The following is a 24,704-nucleotide window of genomic DNA, read 5'->3' as shown; positions in this document are numbered from 1 at the left end:
CTGCCTTTCAAATAATAAATGGTTTTTGTTTGTTTGTTTGTTTGTTTGTTTTTAATTAGGGCTGGGCTCAGTATGGCAGCCTAGTGGCTAAAGTCCTCACCTTGCACACGCCGGGATCCCTTATGGGCGCCAGTTATAACCCCGGCAGCCCCACTTCCCATCCAGCTTCCTGCTTGTGGCCTGGAAAAGCAGTCAAGGACAGCCCAAAGCCTTGGAACCCTGCACCCACGTGGGAGACCTGGAAGAGGCTCTTGGCTCTTGGCTTTGGATCAGCTCAGTTCTGGCCGTCGTGGCCTCTTGGGGAATGAATCAGCGGATGGAAGGTCTTTCTCTTTGTCTCTTTCTGTCTGTAAATCTGCCTTTCCAATAAAAATAAATAAAAATTTTAAGAATTAAAATTAAAAACTAAAAAACTAAAAGCTATAGTTACTTTCCATACAGAGAAAAAATATTTAGACAACTTAGATTTAATTAATATTTTACTAAATGCACAATGCAGTATGCTTAGCACTCTTTTAAATTTAATTTTTGATGATATTTACATAGTTGATCAGGGTGGGAAGGATCAAGCATCTGTGGATAGTGGGTGAGACCATTATTTACACATTTTCTTTTTCTTCTTGTATGTGGAGGAGAGGGGGATACAAGAGAAGAAACCACGCCCAGCCTTCCTGCTTGACACTTTCTAACGCGTTTTATTTGAAAGGCAGAGAGACATCTTCCGTCTGCTGTTGGTCCCCACTGACCTTTTCTCAGGGTCACAGAACATCCAGCCTACAGGCTGTGGAAGGCCCACAAGACCATCTGGTTTGGTCTAGCCAAGGGAACCACAGGCTGAATTTTAGGTTAATCATAGTGTATGACCCACAAGTGATGTTAAAAATAGCCAAATGGCCGTTGGCAGGAGAAAGGTTCCCCACCCCTGCCTGATTCTCTTTTCTCCTTTTCACACAAAAGCAACTGAGAGACACACCCAAGCAGATGCAGGTGCAGATGGAACTAAAAGACCTGTTCTGGCCCAGTCATTTCTGGCCAGGAGGACAGATGCTTCCTGCTAAAAGGAGGGAGGAGGCTCCCTGGGCAGCTACATCCTTCCTCCTTCTAGGCACCTCTAGGACAATGAGGTTTCCTTTCTCTTGAACCTGTTACTTCCCTAGGCACCTCATTCACTGCCAGCCTCCCCCTGCGCTCCCCATTGGTGGGGAGCCTGTTCCCCTTCTCCAAGAATGTTTTAATGTAACAAGCACAGACAGTGCTTAATCTGTTTCTATGACAACCAAGCCACCTATGAAAATCCACAGAAAGATCTTGGACCACTAAGACTGACAAGCACCGCCTTCTCCACAAAGCAAAGAATGCTTAAGATTTTGTTTTTTTCCCAAGGATTTCAATACAGGATAAATAAACCTGGGGCTAATGAGAAGGGAAATAGAGTTTTTACGTGACTGCAGTTGGCAGTAACCCACCAAGTCCCCGCTTTTGTCAAAAAGCAATTGGACCCAATTGTCAAACCCAGGCATTCCTCACTGCTGGCAAATCCTCTTCCTACGGCTCTCCTTTTGTGACTTCTTGCCCATGTCAAGTATTTTCAAATGAAATGAAAGAACAGCCTCCATTTTTTTCCTTGTACAGTACTTTCTCTCCAGGGCTAAACACTCTCCGTGCTCCCCATCCCACCCCTTGCCTTCTTCCTCCCCCTGGGACCTGGGTCTTTCACCCTTGGCTGTCTTCAGTCTCCCCACCCATAATTGGCTTGTTCAAGACTCTCGCTTGAATCACTGCCAACAAACATGCTGCAGTGGGCCCGAGCCTTCAAAAGCCTACAGCTGTTTACCGCAGGTCCTCAAGGCTTGGAGATTGGATTAATCAGGCACTCCCTGAATGCTACTTTGTTCCGGTCTAACTTGAAGTGCACTCAGAAATGAGCCTGGTACTGGAAGCTGCTGCCCACGGGTCACCCACTGTGAGCACCAGAGGGCCAACCGTTGCTATCAGAATCTAGCGTGGTTGGGCAGTGTCTGCATCTCCCCATCCGACAGCATGACCACATGGCTTGTGGAGGCAGGAGCTGCATCTCCTCCTGCACACACGCCTCCTGAGCAGGCAATTTTGCAATGAAAACCAACACATTTATTCTACAATTACCCACCTTGGAGTTGTAATTCTGATACAGATAAACAATCCCTGTATTACATTCACACTTAGCCTCCATATCAGTCCTGCACATAGGGTTCATGCTCACTCCCTCGTTGAAAGAGTTGATGTGGAGCTAGTCGTGGGGTTCAAGCTGGGCTGGAGCCCTGCTTCCTGCCATTCCAGAGCCTGCCCTGCACCTGGTGACCTGCCGTCTCTGTTCTGGCCCAGGCTCCATGTTTGCTCTCCTGGTTAGCCTCTGGCAGTCTCCATCCCATGACACGGGCACAGCAGGTGCACTTGCTCAGATTTGTGACTGGGAGGCGTGACTGTCTTCTAATGAGGGATCTAGGCTGCTCTGTTGTCTGACCTACATTGCTCACAGCACTCTTGGGCTTTGTCTTGCCGTGAGCCACACCATTTGTGTGTGTCTGCCTTACTGTGGGGCTAGGCGGGGAGCAACCATGGGAGGAGAGCCCTAACTCCCCCTCCACGGGCTTTGTAGTAGCTCAGCAACTGGAGGAGAGGGGGAAGGAGTGTGGCAGGAAGAAGCAGCATGAGAAGTTCAGCCTGTGGTGGGGAGGGGCAGGGCTCAGAGCTCCCACCAGCAAGTACCGCCACACCCACAATGGGCTGCTGCAAGACCCCTTAAGGGGATGCCTTTACAGAGCTTCCCACAGGGCCTGGCACCCAGAGAATGTTCGCTAAATGACAGGCAACAATGAAGAATGTTGGAAAGGCTGAGGGGGAATGCATCTTATGTCAGTATTTAGACCAATTTAGTCCTTTGTAGTGAAATCTTTATTGGATGTGTGGGGCCAGGCCACAGGGCCCTGCCCACTTCCCAGGGAACCATCATCACACATGGCAGCTAGAAGAGACCGGAGTCAGACTATATCCTGTGGGCAACCGGAATGGGTGGGCATGTTCTAGAGGGGAGGTAGTAGGTTCCCAGCTGAGCCAGGGATGATTTACTCCACATTCTGGGCCAGCTAAACCAGAAGTAAGGAGACAAGGATCAGGATATAGATATGGTGGACCTGATGCCCTAGGGAGGGGAGCCTTGAGGCCTGAGTGAGGCAGCAGCAGAGGGCTGGGCAAGAGGAACTGATTTTCTTTGGAGATTGTGTACTTGGGCAGAGGCCCAGAGTCCCATGTTAACAGCCACTGTGAACCTGACAGCTGTTCTAGGTGCCGGAGGAGCGGTGCCAAACATACTTATCCACCATATCTCTAAGAGATGGCTCCAACTGGACCAGTTTTGCCGTTCTTTAGAGGAAGCAGCCCCACTTCTCCCCAGCGATGCTTGCTGGCACAAATGAGGAACCGAGGGGCCCACTTGTCCATAGCATGCCTTCCCACTGGTGGCTGGTACAGTGCCAAGTTCTCTGCCCCTGCAAGCATTGTGTACAAGTCCACCAAGGGTTCTGACATGGAGGGGCTAGGGGGCCTTTGGCAGGTGGAGATGGCCCTGGCAGCTGTGACTTCTACACATAGTAATGCAAGGAAACTGGGACATGAGGCCCCATCTTTGGGACTCCTGGTACATTTTCTTAGGAGCACACATAGACAGGGCCTGACTCATTCCAGACACCTCAAGCGTGGCTTACTCATCTCCATGGGCCACAAGCCACACCCATGCCTGGTGCCTGGCAGGTGACAAGTGAATGCATGGAAAAAGAGTCAAGTGGAAATACAGTTGCACAGGAAGGGGAGATTATGTTAGAGGAGCCCGTGAGCTCCTGGCAAGCAGTGCCCCAAGAGTGTGACCCGCGTTGCTCTCAGTCGAGCATCTCAGGGCTGGAAAGCCTCAGGCATGGCCTAGCCTGGTCTATGCTGTATAGTAGTCCCTTCCCTGGCACTGCACACAGCAGGGCAGAGCCCTGCACGATCACCCTCCAGCGAGGACAGGCTGAGCACCCCACAGCTTTGTGTCCTGCCCTGGTCTCACAGTCTGTGACCTCTCACTGACCTGGACTCACTTGCCAACTCCAAGGTCTCACATGAGCCATTTCATTTCACTGCACCCCAGTTACCTTCTTTATGAGCTGGGTGTACCACTATCCCCTGCTCAGGGTTATCGTTAGGGTTACAGAGAAAATACAGAAACAAAACCAGGAAACTCTTCATCTTGTAAAAGGCAGGAGTCATTAATGCTATCATTGCATTTTATGATCAGTTGTCACACATGGCTGAAAGAAATTTTTATGGAGGAGCTCACAGAATGTTCTAAGAGATGGAATTCAGGCTACCCTAATTACAGTGACTATATTATGAGACTCATCAAGAAGGGTTTGTGAGGATGATGTATGGAAGTTGTTTAAGACCAACCAGGGTTTGCAGAAACCTTCCTGTAGGAACATGTTCCATAGAGAATGCTGTAGGCCACTGTGGCCGCTGCTTGCAAGGGGCCAACCAGAAACAGTGCTCAGCACCAGCGTGCACCCATCTCTGTCCTAATCCAGAAGCCAGCAGGGGTAGAGGCAGAGAGCCAAGGTTTCCACCATTATGCCAGGTTACTTGTAGACTGGCTCTACAAAGTCCAGGCCCAAGATCTAGGAGCCCATGTGACAGGCAGGGCGTGGACTCCTGAGAGTAAAAGAAAGGGAGGTTCAGGTGTGTCTAGCAGGTAACGGTGGCCACCCCATAGATACCCTGGGCCAGCCCTTGGCCTGTATGCAAAAGTTAGGTTATAAGCAATGCTTGAACCTGAGCAAGGTGGAGAAGGGAGGAAGGGCTGCAAGGACATGATCCAAATAAGCCTCAATGAAGAGGGCAGAGCCAGGTGGGTCTCAATCCACATTCAGTTCCCTCTAAATCTCCCCACATCAGTGTGTGGGCACTACCACCCACAAGCCAGTGACCTGGCATCGGCCTCTCTCCTCAGTGCCTCCCTAGCCCTTGCCTCCTTCAACTACTGCTTGTCAAGTCCTGTCCGATCTCCCTCTTGGCTCAGTGACCTCTCCTCTGCCCCCTACAGCCACCATCCTACCTCAGGTCCCCTCTTGGTTCATTGCACAGTCTCTTGCCTAGCCTTTGGCTTCTGGCCTCCTGTCTGCCCACCAACGCACCCACCACTGCCAAACTTTTCTTCGGAAAAACAAATCTGGTCATGTGCATTCTTAGCCTAAAATCTTAGGCACCTCCTGTTACAGGCCAGACCATGTCTGGGCTGGCCCCAGGACCTCTGTGATCTGCCTACAGTCTCTAGTGCCTGCAGGATCCCGAGGACCACACTGCCAGTGAGCTTCTGTGTGTGCTCCCCAGCCCACCTGAACCCCACCTTCTCTGACTCCTACTCCAGGCTGTGCTACTGCTTTTTTTGCTCCGGCTGACTCGCCCTGTAGTACCCTCATACTCCTCTGCCTCCCACCCCTTGGGTTCAAGGTCAGCTCTGACTTGTTTGGGTTTTGACCTGTTCAGTAACCTGATATCCCTCAGGAAACAATCTAGACATCTTGCAAATGAATGACTGGGTGAAGACCAACAGTGAGGCGATCCATACCAGACCCGTTGGCAGGGCAGAGCAGACACATCAGGGTCTAGGGCTACTGAGTCCAAGCTGATGGGGCTTCTGGGTGGATGCCCAGGCTTTACTGCACACATGCATTTGAAGATTAGGGAACGGTGTCTTAAGAGACAGTGGTCTTTGTCTTCATGTTTAAGCCAGTTCCCCCAGAGACATCAAGAAATCAAATGACAGCCAGCACTGTGGTGAAGCTAGTTAAGCTGCCACTGGCAATACCAGTATCCCCTGTGTGTACTGATCTGAGTACACTTGAATTCCAGCTCATTGCTAATGTGCCTAGAAAAAGCAGCAGAGGGTCCCTGCACTCATGTGGGAGACTCAGATGAAGGTCCTGGCTCCTGGCTTTGACTTAACTCTACCCGAGCCATTGCTGTCATTTGGAGAATGAATCAGAATCAGAGTATGGAAGGTGTGTGTGTATGTGTGTGTGTGTGTGACTCGCTCTCTGTAACTCTACCTTTCAAATAAACAAACCATATCTTTTTATGCATTAAATAACGATAAAACAGCCAGTAAATGGCTCAGTGTTGCCAAACTGGCTTTATCAGCTAAGAGGGTCTTGGGAGAAAGATAGTTTAAGAACCTTCCCCCAGCTAAGGGAGCTAAGACTTGGAGCAGGGATGGGTCTGCCGCATAGCTTGTCAGAGCTAGAAACCTGGATTTTTCTTTTCTGCTCTATGGCCTCCTTGTTCTTGGTGCTTATTGCTGAACCCCCAAGAAGGGAGTGATTGGTGAAGTTCATCAAATAGACTCTTAGCAGCACCAAACTCCACAGCTACATGCACACTAACTGCTCCATTCCCCCAACACAGCTTCTCCGGGCTCCCAATGAAAGCTGCCCTGCAGAGCTTTAGCATTCAATCCCACGGGTGTAGCAAGCAGGATGACCCCTTACAGCCTCCCTCAGCAGCTGCGTTTATCTCACCCTCCTGTGGACATCTACCATCTAGCTCTGGCAGATCAGAAACAGCTGATGAGAAACCAGGAGCAGGTTGGCCTGGTGTCACCAACAGGGATGCCAAAGCAAAGGCTGAGGGCCAGGAGGGCGAGCAGCAATGGCCATTCGCCAAGAGGACCCTCCGCCACAAGACGCTCCTGAGCACACAGACCCCAGCACGGGCCCTACGTGCTGCTCAAATTCTAGCCAGCGATCAACAACCACGTAGACATTCCCCAGTTTTTTGTTTTTTTTTTTAATCTCTTAGTGATTAAGATGGCTAGGATTCTGGCAATGTAAGAAGCAGCCCCTCCACTGTTCCAAAGACAACCTATCCTTCAGGGTTCTGGGCATCAAAGAATCATCCTTCTGGTGGTTGTAGAGGATGGGATGGGGTGGGAGGGAACGGGCATTTGTTGATAAAATTCAGTGTAGCAGACCTCATTCATTCTCACTTCATTTTGCAGCGTCTTAATCCTGCATGTCATCACAAGCATCCAATATCCATCAAATTTAGGAGTGGCTAAATGGTTTGAGTTTTTCAACATTGTTTTAGAGAGTGGGGAAGTGAAGCCCCAGGGTTGGAACTGCCTGTCTGTCCTCACAGTGTGCGCCTCGGAGGCTGGGCCCGTCGCCACCCATGATGTTACTGCTGTTGCCACCATGTGTGCACCAGCACCCCAGGAAGAAGGTGTTGCACTGTGCATGATGAACGCATGGCCCTGTCTAGCCCCCCTCTCCCCTCCAGCAGTCCTGTTGGGGGTGTCACTGCTACCAGGCAGAGGGCGTTTCACCTATGCTTTTTTTGACCAACAGGAATGAGTTCAGAGCATGGACAGACATCAAGCCCGTGAAGCCAATAAAAGCCAAGTCTCAATACAAGCCCCCGGACGATAAGATGGCTCACGAGACCAGCTACAGTGCCCAGTTCAAGGGGGAGGCCAATAAGCCAAATGCAGCTGACACCAAGGGCCTAGAGCGCAGACGGATACGCAGCCTCTACAGCGAGCCCTTCAAGGAGCTGCCAAAGGTGAGCCCCAGCTTGTGGGGGGGCGGGGTAGAGGGGGAGCACGCCTGCATGGTCTGTTCTGGAGAGGATTATGAAGCATCGCTCGTTGGGGGCTCCCACCCCCATCAAAACACACACACACCCACTGTCTCTTCAGCACACTGAGGCACAGGGTATCTGAATGGAATCTTTTGTTAGAGTCAGAAGGAAAAGTTAAGAACAACTGGTAGATTTCCGGAGCAACAGCTTCTGAGTCTGAGAAATCCAGGGGAAAAAAACAAACAAACAAACAAAAAACACCTCACCTGACCTATAAATCCTCTTGGCTCTGCCCTTACAGGGCTAGCCTGGGGTAGCAGGCCCACTCCTGACGCATCCTGGCCCCACTTCAGCCACTGCGCCCTCTTTTCTCCTGGCTCCCCTGAAAAGCACCTATCCTCATTCTTTCCTGGACAGCACCACGCACCTGCAGCTCTCACTGTCTTCACATACCTGTCCCATCAACTGCAAGACCAATTCCAGGTCTAGTTAGCAAAACAAATGGCTTAAGACCAGGGATTCAGGGATTTTTTTTTTTCTTTTTGTAACAGCACTATCCTGCCCCTTATTTGCACCTCACTATGAGCTCTGTAGCTGAAGAAGCAGGGTTGAGACACAGCTAGTGGGACACGAGTCACAGCTGCCAGGTAGCCTAGCTAGCTCTGTGACTACTCATCTGATAGTTTTTAGTCTGACAGTCAGTAGAGCTTTGTTTGGCCCAGAACCAATTTCTGGGTAAAGTAACCACCCAATGCTCCACACACCTCTGAGTAGCAGGCAGAAGCAGACAACTGGTCTACCTTACAACTTGCAAGGCAGGGCTGATTGAAAGCCCAGGGAGAAAATGACCTGGTCCCTGAGGCCCAAACACAGCTCTGTTCATGCACAGATGAGGTGAGACCCAGAACACAGGCTTGACTTTGGACAAATGAAGATTCAAAAAGGAGGAAAGAGGGACGATTGGGGGAAAATAAATCTTGAGATGAATGGTTTAGGGTGGGAAGTACCAGGTTGATGGCTCAGGCCTAGTGGCTATGTTCTGAGAGCGGGAGGGTGAGCTTCGGGTGAGGGGGAGCTTGAGGAGAGTGGCTCAGAATAGCCACTCTCAGAGGAATTGGTCAAGGGAGCCAGCTAGGCAAGGAGCAGCTGGCAGGGCAGTGCTTGTGGCCAGGCTGCAATGGCCACATTTACCCCAAGCATCCCAGTGAGGACACGTTTGGGGAGCCAGTACAGACCGCAGGGGCACACTCTCCCAGAGGCCCCACCTCTAACACAGAATCAGGTACATCCCTCGTCTGCAGGCTCTGTGCCTTTGCACCTTGCCACCTCTCGGTTGGAGTCTCAGGGTGATGGAGCCTGTCTGCATGGCAGAGGAGAGCAGCACACTGTGGTGGGCAGGCTGACTCTTGAGTGCTTTGCCTGGAGGTACCCCATGTCGCTCCTCCTCGCATTTCATGACCCAAAGCCAATCACAGCAGGAGCCAGAGGTGAACAGGTGATGTCGGGAGGGGCAGGAGATATAGGAACAAGATGACATCTCCCAGAAGGGGTGAGCTGGCAGAGAGAGGCTGCCTCCACAGCCCACAGTAGCAATACTAGGTTTGAGCGGACAGGGAGCTCAGGTTGGAGGAGCCTGATGCCCTGACATCACCAACAACAGACACTGGGCTCAGTCAGGGTCAAGCTTTGTCACTGCTGTCATCTTGCAGTTAATACTGGAACGTCTTCTCTCTCTTGATTCTCTCTCCCACTCCCTCCCCTTTTGTGTTGTTTTCTGTATTTGCGGTCTGTCTGTCTCTCCGTGCAGGTGGAGAAACCTAGCGTTCAGAGTTCCAAACCAAAAAAGACCTCAGCGAGCCATAAGCCTCTGCGGAAGGCCAAAGACAAGCAGGTGGTATCGGGCCAGGCCGCCAAGAAAAAGAGTGCGGAAGGCCCTGGGGCCACCAAGCCCGACGACAAGGAGCAAAGTAAAGAGATGAACAATAAACTGGCTGAGGCTAAAGAGTAAATTTTACTGCACTTTCCTCTTCTTTCTTCCTCTGCTTTCTCTCTCTCTCTCGTTTTTTAAACAACAGACAAAGGCCACAAAACTAATTAGAGGCTTCTCGTCTGCCTTGGTCCTGAGTGTTTCAGGGGTTTGACCTTCTTTCTTGGCACATTCTGGCTCTAACACAGAGGGCCCCACCTCTTCCCAGGCCGCCAGGCCCCTGGAACACCAGGAAGCACCGCTCTCTGGCTGTGTCCTCCCTGTCCCCATCCCTATCCTGGATATTGGCATGCTGAGGATGGAGGCAGGTCTTGGAGGGAATCCAAGGCATCTGCCCAATGCACCCCCACCCTGAGGCTAGGTGACACAAGCACCTTGGGGTTTATGTCACTGCTCAATTTTGAAACTGGGGTTCATGTGCCCTTCCCCAAGGTTCAGAGAATCCTTTTGTGCCGCCAAAGCTCAGCTTGGGTTCCAGCAATCGAGAAAAATAAATTTGTTTAAAGACAAAAAGCAGTAAAACCACCTTGGCCTTAATGTCGGCAAAATGGTTGTGTGTACGCACAGTCACCTCTTCATAGATGCCTCTGTGTCTGTATTCAGTCTCGTGTCAGCTGGCTTCCAATTGTGTACTGGGTAACAGAGACGACCACAGCCAGGGCAGGGGTGGCGGAAAGGGCCAGTGGTTTAGAGTCACTCCATGGGTCACAGGACGAGCACAGACCATGCTCCTCTGCTTAGCCTTGGCCGACTTCCTTGCTGCTGCCCAATCCCAGAAGTCCCCGATGCTTGAGGGAGGAAACGGCAGGTGCAGGGCTCATGGACTTAGGGCATGGCCCTCTGTTTCTGAGAAAGCCAGGTGGGACATGGATTTAATAGCAAGTGTCTCCTCTCCCTTCCCCAGTTGCTCTTGCCCAGCTCCCCCAAAAAAGATCGTGCTGGGCCTCAGGTCAGAGGGACTCTGTGATCAGGCTACAGATGAGGGGAACTTGGGCTAAAGGGTTAACGAGCCCTTGTGATCTTAGTAATGAACAGAAGAAGCAATTCTCAATGTATTCTGTGTCGTGTGTGTGTGTGTGTGTGTGTGGCCACAGCCCTGGGAGTGGCAGGTGCCACCTTAACTGCTAGATTTGTGTTATAGGAATTTTAGGGAGTTGTTGTGAAGAGGCCACCCTCCTCCACCCCAGTGCTTGTGAGAAAAACCCAAAATAGTTACTGGAACAACTGTTTGTGCAAATGTGATGTGTATATTGCTTAGCACACTTTCTCTCTCGTGCCCCCAAAATCCTCACAGTCCCCAGCATTCTGAAGTGTTAGGCTGCTGTGCGACGCCAGGCTTGCTTGTTTGTTGTGATGAAGGTGATGAGTGGAGGTCCCAGCCACTTACCTCAGAAGTCCTTCCTGGCTTACAAGTTTGGAGGAAATGGAGCCCCTAGCAGCTCTCTCCCGCTTCCTACTGTTCATCAGCCAAGTCTCTATTTCCATTTTGGTTGTCATTTTGGGGCAGATTACAAAGTCTGCAAATGAAGTCAGTGTGTGATCTGCAGAATGGAAGGTGCTTGGCCAGGCTACCTGCACTTTCTACCTCAGGATATGGCCTGGGAGGAAGGGGGAGCCCTGGAGAAAGTAGGAGATGTCAGTGAGGCTTCGTGTTTCTGAACCACAGGCTCTGCACTCCCACCTGATAATGACCAGATTGGTCACGTGGGAGCAGACTCCAGCCATGGCTTGCTACTCTAACCAGTAAGTTCAGCAACATCACCACTCCTATTTCCACAGGACTTGCCCGTGTACAAGAGTTAGCATTGGCTAGACAGACTGACATTAGCCACAACTTGAACTTCTCCATTGGATAATTCTGTATTCTCTCCAGACCAAGCCAACACGGGATATGGCTCCTTCGGCATTTACCTACCAAAGGCCTGTGTGCTGGCACTGTGCCAGACTTGGTGGGGGGCATAAGTAACTGCCTCTACTGCCACTACCCTGGAGGATGCCCAAGGTTAGAGTTCTGTGCCCAGGTTTGAACTGGAATCACTCAAATGACAGTTTGCCAGAATATCCCCATAGGCTTTGCCTCCCCCTCCCAGATCCCCTGCCCCACAGCCCCAGGGACTGCATCCCACCTGGTCCCACCTGTGGCTTTCAGGGAGATGCGTGATGACGGCCTTTTTTCGGCCTGTCCATGTCCCCCGCCTGTAGCTCACTGGACTTTGGATTGTGTTGCAGTGCCAGGGAAAGAGTCCCTCCAACTACTTCTGTTTACAAAAACAAGAAGCAAAAAAACCCACAACTCAGCCAGTCTGCTGGTTCCTCCCAAACACACTGATTGAACAGGAGTGTTCAGTGTTCCGGTGTTGCCTTTCGGAAGGTGACCACGCCTTCCATGTCTGTCTTTCCACCTCACTCCCCCCCTCCCCCGGGAGGAGAGCCGGGACCGTAGGGCTCCAGGTGCCTGCTCCCCATCCCTGCAGCAGACCCCAAACCTGCGCTGGCCTCCCAGGCTCTCCCAGCCCTCCTTCCCCGGGAGTGTTCCCTCTCCCAGGCAGACAGGAAGCATCTAATTAGGATTTTGTGGCCTGGGTTGTGTTGCATACCACAGATTGTCTATGTCACCGTGTAGCGCTCACCTCTCTTGGTGCTATTTCATTCCTGCTGTTAGTAAGAGAATCACACACACATAAAAATATTCATGTACAGCCAATTGATTGTGACATGCTTGTGGTCGTCTGTGCTTGCTCAGAAAAAAAAAAAGAAAGAAAGTTTTTCCAATTACAAATAAATGCTAAAGACGAACACTCCTTTCTTGATCTTATTTCCCTGGCGAGGCCCAGCTGAGCAGGCGAAGGAAACAGCCTTTGCCGCTTGAGCCACGCTGCGCAAGGATGAGCTGTGCCCTGCAGTTCCCCGGGGTCCTCCGTAATGCAGCTGGACTCTTGTAGACTGCCTCTCAGATACTGAGCGCAAGCAGTCTGAGCTAAGTGTTGGGAAAGGCGAAGACGGACCGAGACGCGCTGGCTGACAAGGTAGCGTAACGTTGTGACCCCACGTTGCAGGGACTAGTGACTGACTGCTTGTGCCTGGCACCACCTGGCAGTGCGCTGGGAGGCTGTGCTCTGACTTTCCACTCCCTTCCTGTCTCCTGGTATGCCTGGCAGTTCCGGCTTTTTCTCCTCCTCTGCAGGCAGGGATAGCAGAGATGAATTTGCTCTTTGAATCTATGGCTATTCTGGAGGGTGCCCCCCTCAGGGTGCCGGCTCACAGTGGGAGGTGACAGGGCTGACAGCCTGCTGTGTGCCTGCATGGGAGTGCTGAGATAGCCATTCAGAGAGGCCCAGATCCTGTAACAACAACCCTGGTGGAGGGAGTCGTAGAAGGCTTCCCGTAGAAGGCTTCCCGGCAGAGAATGTCTTAGAAACTGGATGGGGTGTGGATGTGTAGGGCATGCAGGGGCAGACTGGGGATGGGAAGGGGTGGGGCCCCAAGATGGGGAGTCCTCGGATCTGAAGCCTGGTATTCCCATTATACCTCTGACAGAGTAGGAGACAAATCTTATGCTCTTCATTTCTCTGACCTGCTGATGAATACCTGTGATATGCCAGGGGCTCTGTGCTGGGCACTAGGGCAACCAGGATGACTGAGACGCGTCTCTGATCCCAGTGGAGGAGTCCCTTCTAGCTGGTTCCACGGAACAGGGAAGACCTCAGCACCCAGGTGGTGACCAGGTGACAGAGCTGGGGGTGGCCGAAGCCTGCCCAGCACAGGGAGCTGCCAAGAACAAAGGTGTGCAAGGGTCAGAGCCCAGGGACGGGGAGGGGGTGGGAGACAGCACCGGGAGCGTCTGAGCAAAGATTGGGGAGTATTGAAGCACACCTGGGCAGGCCTGGTGCTGAGGCAGTGGGCTGTCCGCTCACCGGGATTACCCCTCCATCTTGCCAGAGTGCATCACACCCACGCATGCTCCCCACCATCATGCTTGCCACCCCCTTCCATCCCACTCCCCAACTCAACCACGTGGCCCTGCAGCCACCTTAGGGCCTCTCCTGTGCCAGCTATGACCCCGAGGGCAGGACCTTGATTCTTCTGCTGGTCCTGGTCCTGTGTTTAAGGGAGTGGGGGCAGGGGTCCATCAAGGGTGGTGATAAGGGGAAAATTATTGCCATGTATTTGTTTTCCAGATGAACAGGAAACCTTCTGAGGCAGAAAATACACAGCTGTGGCCCTTAAATCCTAAAAATGTTTAGAAGTATAACACCTGGTTCCCTTTCGATCAGTTAGGCAAGAGAGGATGGAGAGAAGTGGCAAGAAAGGGGAGAGACAGAGGCAGGGCACAGTGGGGCACTGGGAGCAGGTTGGAGGGTGAGAGACCCCAGAGGGCCAGGACCAGGCAACCTGGGAGGCAGGTGCAAAGGGTGGCCTTGCTAGCCTCACCTGTGCTGCCCACACATCCAGGGCTCACCTGCCATCTCCTGCAGGCTCCCCAGGGCCTGCCTAGAGCCCCAGGAGCTGAATTTGTAACCCATCATTCCCTAAGACCACAAAGGAAAGCCGGCCTTCTGCTTTTAAACTCGAAGCTACATTGAAGCCATTTTAATTCTTAGAGTTTGTTTACTTCCAGTCAAAAAACAAAACAAAACAAAACAAAAAAAAAACAACTTTCTCCTCTTGGTTTTTCCCCTGAGGGTTTCCAAGTTTGTTATAATGCTTCTCCTGTAGCTGGAAGGCCTCAGTCCCATCTCAGGAGGGCGGCTGCCATTGCCCTTGGGGCTCCAGCATCTTTCACTGCTGCAGTGCCTTGAAGCAGTTCCTCTTGTTAGGACCACAGAGAGAAACATTTCCATCAATGGTGTGGCCTTTGTGGCCGTCTGCAGGTAAAGCAAGGCAGCACCCCTAAGCTGGCTGGCCAGTTGAGGTCCCTGCAATAAGGAGCAGCCGTGATTTCACAGGTAACACGAACCCAGACTCTTTAGGCATCACCCTTGTGGGGCCTAAGTCACCACTGTCTGCCATCTGATGCACATTTCCCTGTAATGCCTTGGAGGTCCTAGAACATCTATACCTCCAGGGAGAGCTGAAATTAACCTCCGTTCAGATTTTCTTATCCATGTTGCCAGTACCGGTGACTGGCATAAATTCCATGCCGCTGGGCAAAGCTGTGCCTCTCACTAACCTGCTTGAGCCTCGGTGTCCTCTTCTGAAAACTAACTTCTATCCACCCCCAAGCATGCCCTTCAGGCCCTTCTCACTTTCTGGGGAGGTGTGTGTTCACTTGATTTCTGCCAGACAGGCACTTTGTTAATCAGGAGTAGGACATGAACTTGATTGAGGCAAACATCCTAGGATGATCCAACTTTTTTTTTTAAGACTTATTTTATTTTCATTACAAAGTCAGATATACAGAGAGGAAGAGAGACAGAGAGGAAGATCTTCCATCCGATGATTCACTCCCCAAGTGAGCGCAACGGCTGGTGCGCGCCGATCCGAAGCCAGGAGCCAGGAGCCTCTTCCGGGTCTCCCACATGGGTGCAGGGTTCCAAGGCTTTGGGCCGTCCTCAACTGCTTTCCCAGGCCACAAGCAGGGAGCTGGATGGGAAGTGGAGCTGCCGGGATTAGAACCGGTGCCCATATGGGATCCTGGCGCGTTCAAGGCGAGGACTTTAGCCTCTAGGCCACGCTGCCGGGCCCGGAAGATCATTCTTAAAGAATTCCAGCTATTAACCTGCATGGAGTCCACAAACCAAAATAAAACAAAAGCAAAATATGCTCTGTTGTTACCTATTCATTGTCTAGAAACCAAAGCCCTAAGTGGAGAAGAACTCAGGGCAGCTTGGTTGTGCATGAGACACTGGTGAGCAGGCACCCCCAGCAGGCATTCCTGGGATCCTCCATCCCGTGCAGGACCCAGAGACCCAGTCACAAATCTAGGTGATGCAGGAATTGGATCTTGGCTCAAACACTGTGGCTGAGCGAGCAGGTCTGGCCACTGGGTGGGAGACTGCAGTGCGTGGTTGTTAAAGAGAGATGTTTTCATCCAAAATGAAACTCATATCTGTTACCTGGAGCCTTGGATTCCTGGGCCTTTTATTTCCAGCAGCAGAACTGAGCTCAAATTCCATCCTTTAGCTCTCTAAAGGCCCTCAGTCCCTCGCTAACTTGGCGTTGTATGTAACTATCTCAACAGATGGCCCCAGACATCTCTGGGGCCGCAGGAACTTCAGACACTGACAAGCATAATTCACTACCAGTGGTGTAAGCGGCCGGAGGGATCTTTCCATTGTGCAAACCTGACCATGTCTCACCCTGCTTTCCACCATCCGCGGGCTCCCTGTGGCCTGCAGAAGTTTGTTCCCCACCGCACATGCTGCTTCTTACCTCCATGCCTTTCCCCACGCTGTCCTGCCTGCTCAGAATGCCCTCAGCCCTGCTTCTCACCTGGCTAACTTCATCCTTCAAGACTCCGCTCAGGGGACCACTCCAGGAAGCCCTGCCTGCAACTCCTAGGCTGGGTAAGCTGCTCCCTGTGTGTGTCTTCGTCGTGGGACCTACTACGTGTCTTGTGTCATCTGCTCATGTATGTGCCCTACCCCCAATAGACTGTGCTCCCATGGGTAACCTGAGCTCCTGGTCTGATGCCTACCACCCAGAATGTCTTCCAAAGTGTTTGCTGAATGACTGTGGAGTGAGCAAATGAATGACAACCCATCTTCACAATCTACCTTTACTGCTGACATGGTGCCACCACAGGCTTTATTTTGCCCCATCACAGGACAGGATAGGAGGGCACCCCAATAGCGGGGTAGGGAGCAGTCACAGACTGCCTTCAGTGAGTGCCAGCACACCTCCCACATCTATACTCCAGGTAGCCCTTCCCCCTTTTTTGTTAAACAGCCTTGACATCATAAGACCATGGGCTTTGTGTTATAGACTGATCCTAAAAGAGTGACTGATCCTACCCCTTGCCCAGTGCAGATATCTTATCTAGGAAGACAGACAAGGTCAGAGTTCACAACTAGAACCAGCAGGACTTCATCTACATCCCAGCTCTCCTGTTGGATAGCCCCGTGACCTTGCGGCTAATACATACTAACCATCACTCTCAAATGTATTCAGTTTTCAACCTTGAGAAGGGAGAGCGCAGCCAGCAAGAGACTGCAAATCTGTGTGTTTGCAGAGTTTGGGACAACAGGCGGTGAGCGTCCTGACAGCAAGGAGCAGTTGCTTCTGTTTCCAGGACTGTCGCGTTGATCCCAGTGGGGTGTGTGCAAAAGTACCCCGCAAACCAGAAAGTAAAACACCCTGGTCAGCAGTCCCCTACTTGGGTAATTCTGTTGGCCATTGCTTCCCAGTGTCTCACTCTTGGTTCTGAACAGTGTGGGAGCTGGAGTTATGTGACACAAACCCAGCCCCTGTGGCCCACAATAGCCTAAGAGTGATACCAGCTGGTGATGGCTGTTGAAGTCCTGCACCGAATCCATCCTCTCTGAGTACACCCCTCACCACACCTAGTACAGATTTGCTCCTGTAGCTACACATTCATCTAAATGGATCTCCACTGGATACATGAAGCCCACCCTGATTAGCTGGTCAAGAGTCTATCCTTTCCTTTAGACAGGATTGGACAATGGCTAACATTGATTTGCAATTTCCCAAGAAAATAGAGTTAAACAAGAACTGAGCCACTTGTGTCTGGCACCTTAATCCAGCACTTTCCATTTTTAAAAGGGTCAATTAGCAGGCTCATCAGATGGCCAAGTTCCCAGCAGTCCAGGGAGACAGTCAAATGTGCCCTTGGCTTGGCCTTCTTGGTGTTAAAACCAGCAAGGATGCTTTTTACAATAGTTCTGACACAAACTGGGAATCTCTTTAGTTCTCGTTAGCAGGTCACATCTAGAAAAGCTAGATTACAGCAGCAAAAAACAAGGCAAAAACAAGCATTGCACCCACATCTCCCTCCCCTAGCCTATGGGGGGCCCAGGACAGTGGAGAAAGGTGGGCCCAAGAACTTTGCCCCCAGCCTCCGGACTGCAGAACTTCCCCGGCTCACGGGAAAGGCCCGGACTTCCAGTTGACCTTTACATGCCTTGTCTCAAGTAAGGTTAGAGAGTCTATATCCATCAACATCATTGACAAACAAGGAGCAAGTTTTAAGGAACAAAGTCACATGGCTTGCAGGTGGGGAGCTTAGGTTAAGATGACTCCAAAATCCATTCTTTGTCCAGCATCTGGGACCAGCCCTAGGACTCCTGGTACAGATGTGTATCTCCCTACAGGGATGCAGTGCTTCCTCCTGCTGAGCCTCCCTGGTTCAGCAGCATGCAGAAAAGTAGCGCCACATGATCATGGGTGCCCAGACTAGGTAGCCTGTCGAATTTGCCTCCTCTGTCCAGAATTGAGACTTGTGGTGGCAGCATTGTTCCTAGCTGTGGCCCTGACTGTACTTCTTGAACTGATGAATCCCAGCTGGGGGAAGGGAGGAAGAGAAGCGAGGGCTCTGAGACCCTGGGCTGGCAGACAGATTGGCAGCTGCACAGGTAGGCCTTACAGGTGTGAGTGTGGAGGAGTGATCTTGGGCCATGATGCCAACACTTGTTGGGAGGTGGGGGGCGCTCTCGCCTTTGCAAGGGTCTGCTGAGGTAAAGCCGGAAAGCGGGCAATGGGAGCATAGTTATAGATGTGAGAAGGGCTGAGGCAAAATGGCTCCAGTCAGGTGACTTCAGTGAGGGGCTCTGAGTCAAGATCTGCAGAAATCTACAAGCTCACCTGCTGGGGCCACTGCGGGAATGCGGGAGCTATAGGGACACAGAAGGAGGAGGCGGAGGAGGAAGTGGCCCCAGAACATAATCTGGGCAGATGGAATTGGGTGGCATTGGGGGCAGCCAGCAGTGACGCCATACCAGGGTGAAAGCCAGAGCCATGGAGGGCTGCTCCATGGAAGCAGAGATGCCAGGGCAGAATGGATGTTGTTCAGCATGGAGAGCAGGCTGGGTTAAGTCTGACACCTTCCCAGGGGTGGAAGATGGCCAATGCCCAGTCAGCTGGGGGGCGGGTACAGATGTCACCCGGCAAAGCTAGGGCTGGGGATCCAGCCTCACTCCTCCCTGTGGTACCTGAAAGGCAGGCAGTGTATGATCCCAGAGAGCAAAACCCCATCAGCGTAGGGGTAGGAAGAAACCATCGACCAGAAACATGGTCCTGCTCCGCTCCACTTGGTGCAGCAGGCTGCCCACTGGGCCTGCGTAGCCCCAGGTGCCTTTGAACTGGTTCTGGGGGCTATGGCTTCTTGTGGAACAGACGGGGAGGACTTGTCCAGCTAAGTGATGTCTCTGCCCCTTTCCAAAGGGTATTCAGAGCCTCTCTGCTTAGAAGAGATTGAGGCTGCTGGGTGCCCCTGTCACAAGACCCAACACAGAGTAGGGACTCTGCCGATTTTGACCAAGGAAGGAATAAAGCCAAAAGATTTAAGACAGAAAGCCACTCAGCCACAGCCTATGTCTCTCACTATTGAAGCTGGAGCCAGAGCCAGGCACTTAGTGCCGTAAACAGGACAGGGAAGCTGAGGTTTCTGTGGTCAACTGGTTCCCCAAGACCTCTTGGGCAATTAGCAACACAGAAGCCAAGATAAGCCCTGCAGATTTTTTCTAGCTCCTGGGAGGTTAGGGCTTTTGGGGTGCACTCAGGTTGGGAGGCAGCAGGGCCCTGTGACAAATGTTGTCCAAGGAAGCCTCAGACAGCAGCCTCATGGGCTCTGGGAAGGTACATTTCACAGTGAGACCAGCAGGGCCCACAGAACCATGGGATGGACATTTAGTCTCAGGGAAGGCTTTCTCCTGCCTTGGGCAGCTTTGTGCCCAGAAATTTTTAAGAATTCCAGGGACTACTTTGGCTTTAGAAGTGAGTAAGTGGTTGCTTTACAAAAGTTTCCCTCCAAATCTGATAAAATTTACATCCCTCTCCAGGACGTGTCAGCTCCCCCATAACGGCTTGTTATGTAGAACAAGCAGTAAGAACATGGCAACTTCTGGGATTGTTGTGCAAGTCCCATCATTGTTTATAGAAGACATGATGCCATTTTGTATTTTTCCACTGTAGATTGTAGATGAATTCAGTGGATTTAGCAACTGGCCCAGGACTGGGCAAGAAACTGCCCCACCACCGTGCCATGGTCAGGGGCATGAGCCCAACCCAAAGCCTCTTCTCCCACGGGCACCCTTTAGGCTCCAGCTGCCTTTTCCACTCGGGCACATGATGCTGCCCTCTGTCCATCCAAGCTGATACAGGTTGGCTTTGCTGTCATCTGCCTTTCCCAGAATAACAGGTGGTCCCAAGAAGCACAAGCTTGACTTTACTTTTCCAAGCACCACAGCTGTCTGTCTACACATGCTGCTTGCTGGCAAGATGCAATATTATTGACCTGACACTGTCCCCAGGCCAGCTCGCTGCCCAGCAAAGCCTGTCACCCCAGACACTAGCTGTGAGAAAACATGGAGGTATGTGCTCAGGTCTGTGTCACAAGTGACACACCTAGGAGGGCTTTCATTAAGTTGTTTCCTGTCCCCATTATGCTTTGTGAACTTCTTCATTTTTTTAAAAAAGGGGGGTGCTCGCTTTGGCAACACATTGACTAAAATTGGAATGATACAAAGATTAGCATGGCTCCTGCGCAAGGATGACATGCAAAAAAGGGGGGGCAAAAGAACATTAAGAAATAAAATAGATTGTAGGCCTAACTTTGTTATTCCATTACCCACCCCCTTTTTAAAGCCTTGTTTATTTGAAAGGCAGAGACAGACAGCTCTTCCATCTACTGGCTCACTCCCCAAATGGCCTCAATAACCAGGGCTGAGCCACACTGAAGCCAGGAGCCTGGAACTCCATCCCAGTCTCCTACATGGATGGGAGGGGCCAAGGGTCTGCACTACATTCTGCTGCCTTCCCTAGCGCATTTGCAGGGACCTGGATCAGAAGTGAAGCAGCTGGGATGAGAATCAGTGTTCATATGGGATATCTGAGTCCAGGCAACAGCATGCCACAATGCTGGTCCCTGCTTTACCCATTTTTATATTGGAATTACAAAGCCGATTTATCAGACAGTCTCACATGCCCAATTCCCTTAAACACCACAAATAATTTTGAACTAAATCTACACATATTGTTCCTAAGCTTAATAGTTTAAGTCACTTAATAGTTTAAGTCATCATTTCTCTTCTTAACCCTATGTCTTCCCATGACTAAAGACACCTACCTGCTAAGAAGGAAAATTTACTAGGTAAAGCAGTATGGGCTTACAGAGTCACACATATTTGGGATGGGCTCACAGCTGGCTTATTTAGTAAGAATTTAGAGCCTGGAGCATGAGCCAGTACCATGCACACTCAGGGAAGCATGTGTCTCCCAACCCAGACCCTGGGCTGGCCTTCACCATGCTTCTCCTGCCCGTGGGGAACTCTGTTCCCACGTCCTTCCCTTGAGGTGGGGACTGCAGCCCAGGCACCTGAGATTGAGTTAGGTCTCGCTCACTTTCTTCTGCTCCATCAGGATGGCCTCAGCCAGCTCAGATCCTAACTCAAGAGGATACAGACAACTGATTTTTCTGTTCAATTCTGTCCTGATCTGGCTTTAACTTTACCACTCCAGCCAGCTGCTACCCAGGCCTGAAGATCATTGTTGGTCATTGTTGGTCTCTGCATGCTTTCCCCAGCCTGGCCTGGCTCTCTCCTCAGCTGCCAGTTTCTAGCCTTCTGGCCGGGGCAGCCTTGCTCCATGTTGTGGTGAGCCTAGGTCGGGGGTGGGGGCTGCCTAATCTTATCCCTGGCCCCTGTGATGCTTAGCAATAGCAAGGCAGCTAGAAGGACAGACTGCCCATGCCACTGGGCCCTGGGGGGTTCAGGGTACCAGCTACAGGGAACAGGTCTGAGTGGACTAGAATGATGAACCAGTGGGGGGAGAGGAGGAAGAACTCTGTCATTTACTTCTGAGTAAACTAGTCATAAACACCTTGTGGTTCAATGGGCTTTAGGTACATGGCCTCTGATCATCTGAGCAAGTGTCACTGTTAACTAGTGAACACACGACAAACTCAGGGCCCAGAGAATAAAAGCTAAAAACGTGTTCCCAAGCAGCCATCTTTCTGCAGCTTGCAGGGTCCAGCTCCTGCCCAGAACAGTAATAATGCTCAAAAGGTGTGAAGCAGATGGATGGCATTGCCACCGGGTGTAGCAATGTCCCAGACATGCATGTAAGCTGGGATCCTAGGGGAAAGAGTGCAGATGCAGGTGACAGAGACCCAGACTGTTGTCACTGTAGCTCTCCCTCACCTTCATGCCACCTGCCCTCTCCGGGGCCCAGTTTTCTGTGTCTACCCCGGCGTAAGGGTTGGGGGTCACAGCATGCCTTCCGTATGCCTCTCAGAGCTGCTGGATTGCTGACATGCGCTATGAAAAGGACAGGCATGGAAAACAGAATATGCCTAGGATGTCCCAGGGCTTGTGATGCTGATTGAGCCAGGCCATTGTTGAGTGGTGACTTTCAGCCTGACCTACAGGGCAAAAAGGTGCACTGGAAACCAGGGGGCTCCCAATGGGTGGGTCTGAGCATGCCATGCCTGCCCTGGCTGTCAGGACTGTGTTACATGCTCACCACAGAGGGCCAGGCCTCGTGGCTGGGGTGTGAGAGATGGATGGTGAGAGGCTGGATCTCCTGGCCACAGTGAAAGAAACCCAAGACCCCGTGAGGATGTGAAGAAGCAAGGGCCTGGGGAGAGGAGAGGGAACAGGCAGCAGGGTGGAGGAAGGGCTAGGGCCTTGCACCAAGTGGGGCGTTCCTAGCCAGGTGGCCATCACAGGCGGGGATGTGCTGCAAGAACTACTGGAGTACGCTGTCCGTGGAGACATTAAAGCAGTCATGAAGCACAGAAGAAGCCAGTCAGCTGCTTAGTGTGCCAGCCCTCTGTACATCACTGACGGAATATCCTTCCCCCTTGCAGGGGGTAGGGAGAAGAAGGAGGACATGCCCCCTTGGCCCGTCCCTGCTTGTATAATGTGGATTCTCACCCTTCATAAGGAGCCCTAGGAGGAGAAAGCTAGTTAGAAATCCCTGAGGACAAGGAAAATAGCAGCCTGGGCTGTGGGGTCATCAGAGGGAACAGCTAAGATGGGGTTCACAGTACGGGCCCAGCAATCTTACAGGGTTAGTAGGGGCCTGGGTGGAGTGCCCCTTGCATGCCTCTGAGGCCAGGTGCTACGCTGCCATTCCCACCAGGGTGTCACCCCTCTCCCTCCCAGCCCCGTGCCACATGCAGGTTATAATCAATTGGCAAGCACATTGAATGAACGCTTCCTGAACCTGCCCCCTCGCCCCATCCCACTTTCTGTACTAAGCCTACAGAAAGCAGATGCCCTTTCTGGTTCTGCAGCACACGCTGTCCATCCCACTCCCCTTCCCTCACCCTGCCCCCAGCCTATCCCTGCCCCAGGCTCCCCTAGGCCAAGACATCTCAGGCAATCTGTGCTCTGCCCTGTCCCTGGCCCCAGCTCTGCCCTCACAGTGACCGCCTCTCTCTCCTTTGCAGGAGCCTGGTCCAACCTGCTGGTGATGACACAAGTAAGAATCAAGGTCCCATAGCCATAGAGCCAGACAAAGATCAAGGCCCTGTGGTTCCAGGGGTCCTGAAAAATCAAAGTCTGGTGGTCCAAGAGCCTCCGAAGGATCAAGGCCCCATGGCCCCAGTACTGGGCAAAGATCAAGGCCCCACAACCCCAGCACCGGGTAAGGATCAAGGCCCCACAGTCCCAGCACCAGGCAAGGATCAAGACCCTGCAGCCCCAGTACTGGGCAAGGACCCAGGTTCCTCGGTCCCACTACCGGGCAAGGATCAAGGCCCCACAGCCCCAGCACCAGGCAAGGACCCAGGTCCCTCGGTCCCAGTGCCTCCAAAGAACATCAGTCCAATGGTTCCAGCAGGAGCCACAGACCAGAGCTCCGATGTGTCACAGCCACCAAAGGATCCAGGACCCCTGGCCCCCGAGCCCGGGAAGAACCAGGCTCCTGCAGTTCCAGACCTCGTTCCAGGTCAGGGTCTCGTGACTGCAACATCCCTCAAGAATCAAGAGGCCCCGGTCTCCGGGAATCTAAGGGCTCCAAGTGCCATGGTCCCAGCACCCATGAAGGCAGAAGACCCCACGGCCCCTAAGCCTGCGACAGAGCGAGGTCCACTGGTCCCAGAGCCAGTCCAGGACTGGGGAGGAGGCCACCCGGAGCAGCCAAAGGCCCCAGCCGCAGTGGAGAAGCAGGGCAGCATCACAGCGCTAGTCAAGGACCTGGGCCCCACAGCCCCCGGGGCTGCAAAGACTCAAGCTCCCAGCAACACAGCGCTAGTCAAGGATGCAGGTGTCGTGGCCCCCGAGGCTGCCAAGAACCACGTGCCCCTAGTCATGGTGCCTCTGAAGGCTCAAGCGCCGCTGGTGCCAACAACAGCCAAGGACCCAGATCCTATGGCTCCAGAACCTCTGAAGATTCAAGGTGCCAGGGGCTCTCCACTGTCCACAGTCACACCCCCACCCCCAGTCATGATCCCTACTGTCCCCCACGCGGAATATGTGGAAGGCTCCCCTTAATGTCCGCCCCTCGATGGGCTGCTGACAGAGCTGGCAGGGAAGGCTCCTATTCACTCTGCATGAAACGTGTACCATATAGTGCTGCTGGAATCTAATAAAACTGGTCCCCCTGGCTCGGAGGTGTTTATGTGTGTGTGTGTGTGTGTGCACGTGTGCGCACCATGTACATGCAAAAAAAGGCGTGCTGCATTCTACATTCACACAACATGGATGTGCAAATGGCAGTCTCCTTCCAACTGGATCCAAGCTGCCTCCACACCTCATCTGCTACAGTTCTGGGGTGTTCTGATTCCAGAAGCCACCCACCTTAAACCCCCCACACAGACACACAGGTGTGCACACACACGGCCAGCTCTCTCACCAGCCCAGCACGCCAGTAGCCCTCAGAGCCTGCTGTCAGTGAACTCTTGAGGCCACGCACCTAATGACAAAATCTTGTCAAGGCTGAGGCTGTGTAG

The 24,704-nt window shown here is 52.2% G+C and overlaps 1 protein-coding gene and 1 non-coding gene across 4 annotated transcripts in view; both read left to right on the top strand.

Moving 5' to 3' along the window:
• The window catches only part of MAP6 (microtubule associated protein 6), a 65,195-nt gene extending 40,845 nt beyond the window's left edge, over positions 1 to 24,350 (top strand). The window contains exons 2-4 of one of the 3 annotated variants that reach the window (XM_058663598.1): positions 7,416 to 7,629; positions 9,455 to 9,651; positions 23,202 to 24,350. In XM_058663598.1, coding sequence (XP_058519581.1) covers positions 7,416 to 7,629; positions 9,455 to 9,651; positions 23,202 to 24,246 — 1,456 coding nt within the window. In that variant the 3' untranslated portion in view covers positions 24,247 to 24,350. Of the gene's footprint in view, positions 1 to 7,415; positions 7,630 to 9,454; positions 9,660 to 23,201 lie in introns of those variants that run through there. The other 2 variants (XM_058663597.1, XM_004589880.2) reach the window with 2 other exon arrangements.
• Positions 20,232 to 20,335, top strand: LOC118759581 (U6 spliceosomal RNA). The gene has a single exon (XR_004996278.2). It is a non-coding gene; the product is annotated as a U6 spliceosomal RNA (small nuclear RNA).
• Positions 24,351 to 24,704: the final 354 nt, after the last annotated feature.

This window comes from Ochotona princeps, chromosome 4 (assembly GCF_030435755.1).
Source record: "Ochotona princeps isolate mOchPri1 chromosome 4, mOchPri1.hap1, whole genome shotgun sequence".
NCBI classification, from domain to species: domain Eukaryota; kingdom Metazoa; phylum Chordata; class Mammalia; order Lagomorpha; family Ochotonidae; genus Ochotona; species Ochotona princeps.
The sequence above is the reverse complement of the archived record's forward strand: the minus strand, read 5'-3'. Positions and strand labels throughout refer to the sequence as shown.